At 36.1% G+C, this 12,168-nt stretch overlaps 1 protein-coding gene across 1 annotated transcript; it reads left to right on the top strand.

Moving 5' to 3' along the window:
* Positions 1-254: 254 nt before the first annotated feature.
* LOC145047068 (ABC transporter A family member 7-like) lies at positions 255-8,220 on the top strand. The gene is made up of 17 exons (XM_078995332.1): positions 255-428; positions 526-913; positions 1,019-1,089; positions 1,189-1,333; positions 1,528-1,647; positions 1,733-1,857; positions 2,072-2,230; positions 2,498-2,660; positions 2,743-2,868; positions 3,134-3,217; positions 4,762-5,150; positions 5,862-6,062; positions 6,396-6,505; positions 6,819-6,903; positions 7,175-7,409; positions 7,590-7,678; positions 7,823-8,220. The coding sequence occupies exons 1-17, from the start codon at positions 351-353 to the stop codon at positions 8,120-8,122; spliced, it is 2,868 nt and encodes a 955-aa protein (XP_078851458.1). The 5' UTR covers positions 255-350; the 3' UTR covers positions 8,123-8,220.
* The last annotated feature ends 3,948 nt before the right edge of the window (positions 8,221-12,168 follow it).

Consider the following 12,168-nt stretch of genomic DNA (forward strand, 5'->3'; position numbering starts at 1 on the left):
TTCTAAAATAAAGATGTTTTTGTACTAAGAGGATCAAAAACGTTCCATTGTAAAGTCAAAGCAGAGCTTTGGACTGTAATGTAAATTCGGGTACTACAGGGGTTGAAATGATAAAAGATATAGTTGCCAGTTAAGCACAACATCAGCACAATGCACAAGGACAATACCGTCAATTTACTTGGAGTCGGTAAGATTTGTAGCTAATATAGGTATGATGCATATGAAAGGCATCCATATAACAGTCCAAAGCAAAATCTATTCTCTCCAAAATTCTTCTTTTGGCGCCTGTTTTGAATCTTATTAACGGTGTGCGTTCTATGTGTTAGTGAGAGAGAGAGAGAGGTGCATCAATGGCGGATTCAACAGATGGTTCTTCAAGTTTCTGGACTCAGGCTAACGCTTTGTTCAGAAAAAATTTGACCTTTCAGGTTTGCATTTTTTTTTTTTAATGTTCATTCATTTTGATCTGATGTCGATACGAATGCTAGTTTTAAAGTCTTGTTATTCCATTTTTCTTCGAACCAGAGAAGGAATTTCAAGACAAATGTGAGGCTCATATTATTCCCAGTCTTCCTCTGTTTGTTACTTGTAGCACTACAATATTTAGTGAACATCGAACTAGATAAACCCTCTTTAAAATGTGGTTGCACTTGTATTGATAAAGATGGGGATGGTGAATGCGAGAGAGTGTGTGGGATTGAATACTCAGATTTGGACCAAGTGGCTACGTGTTCCATTCCTAGTCCACCTGAATGGCCTCCATTATTACAAGTACCAGCTCCACAGTATCGAGCAGTGAGAACTGATCATTTGCTTTCATTTGGAGATTTTCCTGATGACTCCTGCACAAGTACACCTTCCAGCTGCCCTACAACTGTACTTATGACTGGAAATAACCAATCCCTTGGAGAGAGTATGTTGACTCTATCTCTTGCATACCCTTATTCATGTCAATGTTCTGTATATACATCGATCCTTATCAATATAAATTTCTGCTTAATGTATATTAATTTGACAGATTTGGCTAGAAATATGTTCCCAGGTTCATCCAATTTTAACTCATCCAACGGTCTGGCTGATGTTGTATTGGTTAGTTACTACCTATCATCACATTTTGCAAGCAGAATCATTCATATGTATGTAATGAATATTATATTCAGAATTTATGATTTGTTTGGAACATATCAGGGGTCAGCTTCGGAGACTCCGGTATCCAACATTCTTGAGCCTGCTTTCTTCTCGAGTCTTCCAGTCTACTATGTGCAATCTCAGTGCCAAGCCAACTCCACTTTTTCTATTTCAGTCCCAGTGGGGTCTACGAAAGTGGAGAAAGGTATGAATTATTTCGATGGCGTTAATTGGTGTTAGTTCTTTCTTTTGTTCGCATCTTATTTTTCTGTGTGTGTGTGTGTGTTGAACCCTAACGATACTTGTATTTCTAGCTAGTAGCTTAGATTATCAACAAGAGACGAAAGTGGTTTGTAGTTAAGAGCTTATTTTGTAACTGATCTTGTATTTTTAATGTAGAAATTAGATGTGTCCAAGGTCAACATTTATGGCGCAACAGGTCTTTTGATATTAACAATGAGCTGTATGCGGGATACAAGAGGGGAAACTCAGAGAAGAAAATAAATGAGATATTAGCAGGTCGGTCGATCCACACATAGTTTATTGCTTACTAAGTAAATGATTTAAGCTTTGATTTTATTTTTTTATTCAAACATTTCCACAGGCTATGATTTCTTGAATTCCAATGTCAGTAGTTATGATGTGATAGTATGGTACAACTCTACCTATAAGAATGATTCAGGAAATATTCCCATAGGACTTGTCCGGGTTCCTCGCTCAATAAATTGGGTATACATTCTAAATTTTGCAGCATTCATATATATATATATATATATATATATATATATATATATATATATATATATATATATAATTCTTATTCTACACAGAACTTTTAATTTTTTGGTCACGTTATGGTTCTGATTAGTGTTTTATCATGTTCTTTGCTGTTCCCATAGTTTCATATATAATGCCTCTAAACATTTCCAATTTATGCATATAGGTTTCAAATGCTTTCCTACAACTTCTGCTTGGACCTTCTACACAAATGTTGTTTGATTTCGTAAAAGAGATGCCGAAACCTGAAACACTACGCAGGCTGGACTTCTCTTCTCTCCTTGGACCATTATTCTTTACATGGGTCATCTTGCAACTATTCCCTGTAAGTAAAATTTTAAATTTGCATATTGTTTCTGTTCATTCTTTTCCAAAAACTCACTGATCATAATAACTCATATATCCCATGACTTGAGAAATTTCTTTGCTATTTGTTTTCATCTGCCTGATATTTGACTAAATCTCACCTTATTCCACCATTTTTAATTGGACTAAAAAATTTCACTTTTTGTCCAATTGACGTGAGTCCAAGTCCCATTCCACTGCATACCTGGCACAATTCAACATGAATAAATTAATATACTTGTTGCAGATTGTACTAACAGCTCTGGTTTATGAGAAACAACAAAACTTAAGAATCATGATGAAAATGCATGGACTTGGGGATGGTCCTTATTGGATGATTTCTTACGCATACTTCCTTGCCATATCTTTGGTTTACATGTTCTGTTTCGTGGTCTTTGGCTCAGTTGTAGGTACAAATCAGCCAACACTGAATTAAACTTTTTATTTTGATTATTTTAATTTACTTAGCTAATGCCCTTCAATTCATTACAGGGTTAAAGTTCTTCACATTGAATGACTACAGCATCCAGTTTGTGTTCTTTTTCATCTACATCAACTTACAAATTTCTCTGGCGTTTCTAGCAGCTGCTCTCTTCTCTAATGTGAAGACTGCTGCAGGTTTGTTATCATATTTTCCATGACTGTTGGAGTTGCTTAAGCTGTGTTTGTTACACGACTTGACAAGCATCAAAAAGTTGTACGAGAGATCTTTAAGATAGAGAGTCCCTATCCCACCTTGTTTCATCTTTTTGGGTGCAACAAAAAGTTGCAATTAATTTATGACAAACAACATGTCCTACATAAGAAATGGGCTCTTAATGTTTCTTCTAAGAATGATAGAGATACATCTGGTTTATGACTTGTATCGACATGATAATGACAGTTGTCGGGTACATTATTGTTTTTGCAACCGGTCTCGTGGGAGCAGGATTCTTCCAGTTCTTCCTTGAAGCCACATCATTTCCAAGTAAGTGAAGATACAAATAATGTAGTCTTGATGATCAGATCATTTTGCACAGATGTTTGATAGCAAAATAAACTTAATCTTTCGGAAACCCTAAGCAGACTTCACCAGGCCCCAGACAAAAAAGAGTTATTTGTCATTTGAGATGTATGTCAGGTATCCAACGACCCGCTAGGTGGCTGGCATAAAAGCCTAGTGCCCACAAGGTGCCCAATCACAATTGAATTATTGAGACTCTTAAAGTGCACGCTACTAATTAAGGCACGAACCCTTGCATGTTTTCTACAAGATACCAGCCGGAACCAGTACGACCTAGGGGCATATAGTGCACAAATGTTTTTGAATTCATATATAGTGGCGTTGAAATTTGACAGTTGCAATTGTGGTGAAAACTCTTTTTAAAGTGATAGACACCTTAAAAAAATTGAAAAATAATCTAAAAAAATACAAATTATAAAATCTAGCATAGTATTATATCCGGAAAAAAAAAATTGGAAATTTTTTTTGCATCATTAAAATTGAATCATGAATCATAAAAGTTGAATCATTGATCATAAAAATGATCCATGCTTCAGTTTTAATAATCCAATTTTTGTTTTTTTCCAAATTTTTTTCATCATTAAAATTAAATCATGAATCATAAAAGTGTAATCATTGATCACAAAAATGACACTTTTTCAATTTTTTTCCCTCTCCTACATAGTACTATGTTTGATTTTTTAATTTATATTTATTTTAGATTTTTTTTTCAATTTTTTTAAGGTGAGTCGTCATTTTAAAAAGAGTCATAACCGGAACCGGACCCTATATATATGTATTGTTGAACACAATCAACAGTTGTACATACTGTTGATGAGCAAAATCAGCAGTGATATGGACTGTTGATTGCTCATCAACAATCCATATTGTTGCTAAATGTGCACATACGTAGTCCATATGATTGTTGATTGTGCTCATCAATAGTTCGTATAACTGTTGATTGTGCATACATGCAAATTTCAAAAATAAAAAAGAAAAAAAATTGTCAATTTTTTTTAGCCTAGATATGGCTTAGACGCACCATTTGGACAAGATTGGTGTTTTTTGTGTTGAAAAACGATGAGTTGATTATGAGTTCACAAGTTCAAACGCTTTTTCTAGTTCTCACAATAACTCAGTCATATATAAAAAAAAAAGTGTGAGAACTCCTAATTCGTTCATCAGTTTTCAAAAATAAAAACATCAATCTTCTTTGAATGGTGCGTCTAAATCATATTTAGGCTAAAAAAAATTTGTCAATTTTTTTATTCATTTTAGAAATGTGCATGTATGCACAATCAATACTTATATGAACTTGCGAACTCATAATCACCTCACCATGGATTTGCCTTAATCGCTTGTCCAAGATTCCGTTGGTGGTTTTGGTTGTGAAAAATGATGAACGGATTAGGACTTCTCAAGTCAAAAGAACTTGCGTGTGTGTGTGTGTGTGTGTGTGTGTGTGTGTGTATATATATATATATTTCTGATCACATGCTATTTGTCTAAATATACATCTACTTTTTTAGAACATTGGATTGTTGTGATGGAGTTATACCCGGGGTTTTCTCTTTACCGTGGATTATATGATTTTTCACAATATGCTTTTACGGGAAACTATATGGGGACTCATGGAATACGTTGGGGAGATTTAACTAACGAGCATAATGGGATGGGTCGAGTGCTAATAATGATGCTTGTGGAATGGGTGGTGGTTTTCTTTATCGCGTACTATATTGACCACGTTTTAACATCGGGAAGTGGTGCCCAGAGAGGTCCACTTTTTTTCTTGGAAAAGTTCAAAAATAAGCCATCTTCTTCATTCAGGAAGCCCGCATCGTCATTCAGGAAGCCTAGTTTACAAAGGAAGGGTTCAAAACTATACCTAGAGTTGGAGAAACCTGATGTTGTCCAAGAGGCAAGTATTGCATCTTTACTTAGTTATAATTAGTTTAAAAATGGTAAGTAAAAATAAAAAAGATATTGGTTTATCTTGATTCTTTGGACTTTTTGGTAGCATAGGTGCATTAGTCATATAATAAGTTTCCATTAACCTTTCTTAAAGAAAGATGGTGTATAAAGTATCTACTATTAGTTGCAATTGTGTTTTATTGTTATCTGGAAATAGTGCCCATAGACACCAAGCATAGCACATTTGCTTTCAGGGTGGTTTCTTTGCAGAAAAGTTGAAGGTCCCAGTCTTTGTAGCCTAGGTGTGAGAGTTTATGTTCCAATGTGGATTGTGATACTTTTGGCACTGGCTAAGGTCTTATATCATTCACCTAGGCCATTGTGTACATGATTTACATATCACATGATGCTCGAGAAGCGAGACTTGCCGGAAGAATAACTTTTTTTTGTAGAAAATGTGTGCAAAGTATATGGTATGCTTTATTACACCAGTGTACAATTTCTACACTGTAAAATTATGGGTATATATTGTTCAACATACCTTTGCTCTAATTCTTACAGTTGATAACTTTTATTTAGTCTTCTAAATTATTGTGTCAAATTCGGTCACAGAAACCTGTTTTAGGCCTAATGTATAATTATGAGAATAGATTGTTCAACATTCATTTTATCTAAGCTTTGATAAATACCAATTATGTCCCCTTCCATGCTCTATCAGAGAGAGAAGGTCGAGCAGATACTAGTTGAACAAGACACGAACCATGCAATTGTCTGTGATAAACTCAAAAAGGTGTATCCGGGAAGTGATGGAAACCCCAAGAAGATTGCAGTTAGAGGGTTGACACTTGCATTATCTCAAGGGGAGTGCTTTGGTATGCTTGGTCCAAATGGTGCTGGCAAAACCTCATTCATTAATATGGTTAGTGCAAAAGCATCTTTCATTCTTAATTCATAATTTGCTCTTGTTTGTTTGAATACCAAACAGTTGGGTGCATTTTCTGTTATCGAGGAAGGGTCATTGTATTTCATTTTTTCTTTTTCTTATCAGGGCATTGTACTCCGAAAAATCTACCCAATTAGAGTAGTGAAAGTTGCTTTGTATTTGAATGACATCGTTGTTATTGGGTTGAATTTTCAAAATAAAATGTGTTAATATAAGAATAAAGTAGGATGCTGTAACTAACAAATAAAAAATAATATGTTGCTATTTTCGCATTTAACCCAACTAAGAAGAGCGATTTGTTGTTCACAGATGATTGGGCTAGTTAAGCCAAGCTCTGGCACAGCATATGTACATGGCCTGGATATAAGAACAGACATGGATGGGATTTATGCCAACATGGGTGTCTGTCCTCAACATGAGTAAGTACTAAAATCCCTCTAGAAATTATTAAGGTGTTGTTTCCTTTAGTCATGATGGATACAATACTTAGTCCATTAATCTTTTTAGACTTACAAAAAGAATAACTTAATAGAGAAAGTCACGAATATGATGCTTCCCATTAATTCCCAACTTTTTACAAATTTCCATCATATATTATTTCCTTCCATTTTCCCAAATCTGTTGTTTTTTCAATGTCATTTCTCCATGAAAAAAAAAACGACGCCCAGTTTTACTAATTATGTTGGTTATAAAAATTTATATGCTTTCTTAATACTAAGTTTTGTTATATAGCCTGCTCTGGGAAACGCTAACAGGTAGGGAGCATCTTCTTTTTTATGGAAGACTTAAGAACCTTAAAGGCACCGCCTTGACACAAGTAAGTTGGAATTCACTTTGGCTACATTTGTTACATGGGACAAGACCAAACAGTTTCTAGAAATATTTTCAATGATGTTGATGAGAAGGGCATCACACCTTTTACATAGACAAGAGATCGAGAGCTATTTTTTGTCGGACATTGTTCCAATGTCGTGTCATGTGGGCCTTCTAGACGATTTTCTTGCTAATAAACTTGCATTTAATGAAGTTCTTTATTTCTAAATGTTGAGATTTTGGAACTCATTTACATGTAAATTTCATTGTTTTAGGCAGTTGAAGAATCTCTAAGAAGTGTAAATCTATTCAATGGTGGGGTTGCAGACAAGCAATCCGGGAAGTACAGTGGAGGAATGAAGAGGAGACTGAGTGTTGCCATTTCATTAATCGGAGATCCAAAGGTAGTATACATGGATGAGCCCAGTACTGGGCTTGACCCAGCTTCAAGAAACAATTTATGGAATGTTGTCAAGCGAGCTAAACAAAACCGTGCGATTATTCTCACCAGTAATTCTCTGACTCTAATACACTTTCCAAAGGGCATTCACATCTTTTCCACGTAACAGATTGAGAACGAATGTGACAAAAAATTGCAAATTTTGTCCCAGTCCGGTCATTGCATATGCCAAACAATTTACAACCTGTTCTCATTCAAATGTAATTTATATGGGTGATGAAAATGATTAGCACATTCTATGGAGGAAGCAGAGCATCTCTGTGATCGGTTAGGGATTTTTGTAGATGGAAGCTTGCAGTGTGTTGGAAACCCTAAAGAGGTATTTTGCCCATTAATATCAAATTCGGGTTAAAACGGTAAAAGAAAGTATAATGGTTAATCATTACTGATAAAATAAAAATGGTGAAAATACAAGTGTTTTTTAATTAGTGAATCTTACTATCTTAAATTTGCATGAAAACAGTTGAAAGGTAGATATGGAGGTTCATACGTGTTCACAATGACAACATCCTCAAATCACGAGGCAGATGTAGAAAACCTTGTAAAAGGTCTCTCGCCAAATGCTAAAAAGATATACGAAATATCAGGGACACAAAAGTTTGAATTGCCAAAAGAAGCCATCAAAATAGCAGATGTATTTCGTGCTGTTGAGAATGCTAAAAGGAGGTTTGTTGTTCAGGCATGGGGGCTTGCAGACACAACTCTTGAAGATGTTTTCATTAAAGTTGCTCGAGAGGCTCAACCATTCAATGTTCTCTCATGATGATTTCATGTAACAAATTATCAGAGGAAGTATATTATATCTTTATAAAAAAGTATTTTAGTTTGTAAAAATTTGAATTTCCATTAATGTATTGCTCCAATCACACATTTCGTGTAGTAATATATCTGAAAACTTGTAAAAGAAAACACCTGGAGTTTCTCGAAAATTGTCTAACTCTGGTAGCTCTAAAAGATAACTTGATGAAAAAACAACCTACGTAATTCACAACATATCCGGTTGATGGTACATAGCACTAACTTTGGCAAAGAAACAATCACAAATTAACATAGAGTCGAGGTCATGTTGCAAGAGTACTTACATAGTCATCCAATTGGGGCATTTCAAAAGATTGAGATAATGAGACAAAACCCTAAATAGCGAGTTTCATCAATGGAACAAATCAAAATTGAATAAAAACCCTAAATGGTTGTGTTACGTGAGATGTTGATTAATAAAATAAAATCAAAATATTGCACAACATTTTTTCTTCTTCGTTTGTGTTATGGAAAACATGGTTCGATGGTAGTTTTTTTTTATTTATTTTTCGAATAAAAAGGTTAATAATTTTTTACCTATGGCCTAAAAAAACATCATTCAAACTCTTTTTTTTCATTATACAATTAAATTTGTTAAAGTTGTAAAAAGACACTATTTTCATCATGATTTAGTTGGCATTTGCAGCTTCGTACGTCCAAAAAAAAAAAAGCGACATCAACTTTTCCATGCATGTTGGATATATACTTAAAGGTAAGTTTTGGATCATCTTTCATTTTTTTTTATATATATTTATCAACTACAATTGTGCATCTTCCTTTCCAATAAAATTGTAACGTCCCGAAAATAGTAATAAAACTTTTCATTTTAAAGTCCATCAAATCATTCATTAATTATTCAAAATCAATATCAAGTCATAATATTCAAAACATCACAGTACAATTATTCAGAATGCCGAAATCATGAGGGGAGGATGATGTGTCATCACGTTGGGCTCTTCCATTTCGAACCGGAAGTACCTGAAACCATAAACATAAACTGTACACACAAAGCTTAGTGAATTCTTCAAAATACCACATACCAAAACATACAAGTGCCATGGGCTATCCCCATGGTCTTTCCTTGCAATGCCAACGGCCAAATCCCGGTCGTACACACAAGTGCCTGGGCCAAATCCTTCTTTTCATACAATTGTTAGGGGTCGGATCCTAGTCTTTCATACAAGTATCACAGAGATAACTAGCATTCCACATAACAAGTAATGGGTCGACATTGGTGCCTTCGACCCATGGATATAGTGAGAAAACTCAACTCATAGACAGATAAGCAAACTGAATGGCATGCCGTGATCAACTCTACCAATCACCTTAATAAATTCAATGACACAATCTCAGCGTATGGGTAATACCTAAAATACCCCTAGGTCAAACCCTTGTAAAAATCCAGGTCAAAGTCAACTGAGTTGACTCCGTGAGTACGAGGGGCATACTCCTTATGTGCGCGGGGCATACTATGTGATTGACCAAATTTGGGGAGCTGGCCACGTACGTATAACGTATCCCTTGGTACGCCCAGCATACGTGTAACACCCGAAATTCCAGGTATCATCATTTAATCATTTTGTTTGTGGCAAGAAGAGGGACTCGACGAGTTGGCGCTTAGACTCGTCGAGCAGGATCGCGATTGCTGACTGGATTTAATGAATGCACTCGACGAGTCAGAAGGTCAACTCAATGAGTCCGCGTTGTGGACAGAAACCCTAAATCCCCGGGCCTGTGCCCTATTTAAGGGACCTTATGGCCCTCATTTGCGGCCACCTTCACCCTTGAGTGCACCAGAGGACCTGAGAGCATTGTGAGTGAGATATGAAGCCATTCTCATCATTTCTAGTGTGATTTTGCAAGAAAGAAGAGCTAGGTCGGCTAAGGAGCTCAGATCTTCAACCATTTAATCAGAAGAGGCCGTTAAAGGTATAAATCTATGCTCATTCTCGTGTATTTGGTGATCTACTTGATTCTAGGGTCTTCTTATGCCTTCTTTAGCTTGGATTCGAAGTATATGAGGTCCCAAGGTGGAGTTCTTCTTAAATCTGGATCTTAAGAGGTCCAGAGAGTCCTATCTATCATTTTTTTTACGCTTTTCCTTTGGAGATATTGTAACGCCCGTGTTTCTAGGCTTGCCATTTTTAGCAATGTAATAGTCTAGGTTAACCTCTGTAACTCAATTTGAAATAATAAGAATGTATTATTTGTGAATTATGTGAATTATGTGATTTATGTGTTTATTTTCTTGATTTTTATAATTTAATGAATTAAGAATAAAATAAGCATCAAAATTTAAGTGTGAGATAAGTCTGACATCTTTACATAAAGTTGTAGTGGTCGAAACAAGGATTCCGGAGATATAAGGAATGCCAAAATCCGAGTTATAACGAAGAAGTTATGACATGTCGAAGTTTCGAGACAGAACCGGCACAACGCCGAGTGACGTAAAATATGAATTTACGTTAGAGCGATATTTAGCCTTAGTGATCTAAACGAGAATCGAAGATCTTGTTGTTAGTATCAAAACGATAAAAAGTTAGGCGGGAACGGACGTCGAACGAAGAAGTTATGAATTTATAACGAAATTTTCTGTCCCGGCCTATTAAAAATAAACAATAAAAAATAAATTCAAAATTAGCCGACGGAGTCTAAACGAAAGTTGTAAATCGTAGTCTCACCTTTCCGTGGATATAAAGAACGTCGAAAACGGAGTTCGTATGAAGAAGATATGAATTTCCGAAGTTTATTAATTAATTTATAATTATTTTTCGGAAGCATTATCCGAAGGCGAGTCACAGATCTTATCCGACTTACGCGCCACGTAAGTGAGTACGCCCCGCGTACTCCGAAAATGTCAACATCGCAGCAAGTGGCTTCGGATGACGCAAGCGCTTACGTTTCTGAGGCAATACGCCCCGCGTACTGGCGTACGCCCCGCGTACTTGCGAGGTTCAGCAACTATAAAATGAGGTCCGAAGCAGCCGAGTTTTCTTTTACAAATTCCTCATTTTCTCTCATCTTTTGCCTCGATTTGCGTGCCGATTCCATCCCGAAGCCCCGGTAATATTCCCGAGTCCCGAAGCGAGTCCCGAGATCCCGAAGATCCCAAGAAGTGCGGTTTCCGAGCCGAAGCTCTGCCCGCGAGAAGTTCGGTTTTCGTAAGAGATCTTCCAGATCTGCGGAGGATTACTACTTCTGCAAGCCGTAGTGCTACCCGATCATCCTCTGATCAAGTGAGTGTGTAGTTACTTTCATTCCAACGCAATATTATGAAGTATTTCATATAAAATACGTGTTAGGTGTATATATTTGGTTGTTATACGTGTGAGTGTATATTCACTCTCTTCTATCTTATAGATGTGATGTATTCTCTATGAAATACGTGTTATGTGTGTATGCCTCATCTGTTATGTGGAATATGTGTTGATTAAAACATGTCATACAGGTTTTTAAACTATGTATAAAAATGTATATTTTTATCTACTAATATGTTGGGTAGAACATGGGTAGATAATTGGTGTGTAATAAACAGATGAGAGGCCTCGGTGTTATTGGTGTTATTCTAGTCATTCAGCAGAGTATGGATGACGACCACGGACTATTCTAGACTGTCCTGTGGAACACTAGCAGGCTCATTACCTGTAGGTGTTGTGAACGACGTGTTCACCGGTGTACTCTATCCCCCACATGGTTGCCTTTAGGACACTTATTGTTGAGGAAGCCCCTCTGCAGTAATGTCCGTCCCGATGAAAAATCCTAAAATAAGTTCCTTATAATAGACGTTATTTTTTTTAGGAACGTAAGGTGAGGATAACGGGAATGGGTAATCGGGTTTATTGTTGATTGTTGAAATTAAATATAATTATTGTGGGTTTGAAAACCCTATATGCTCACCAGGCTCCCAAGCCTGACCCACTCAGTTGATTTATTTTACAGGAAGTGGCGCAAGAGCTTAAGATGGGCGAACATCAAGTTGTTTTTGTTTACAAGTCTGTATATGTATATATT

This window comes from Lactuca saligna, chromosome 1 (genome assembly GCF_052625555.1).
Source record: "Lactuca saligna cultivar CGN05327 chromosome 1, ASM5262555v1, whole genome shotgun sequence".
In the NCBI taxonomy this organism is placed as follows: domain Eukaryota; kingdom Viridiplantae; phylum Streptophyta; class Magnoliopsida; order Asterales; family Asteraceae; genus Lactuca; species Lactuca saligna.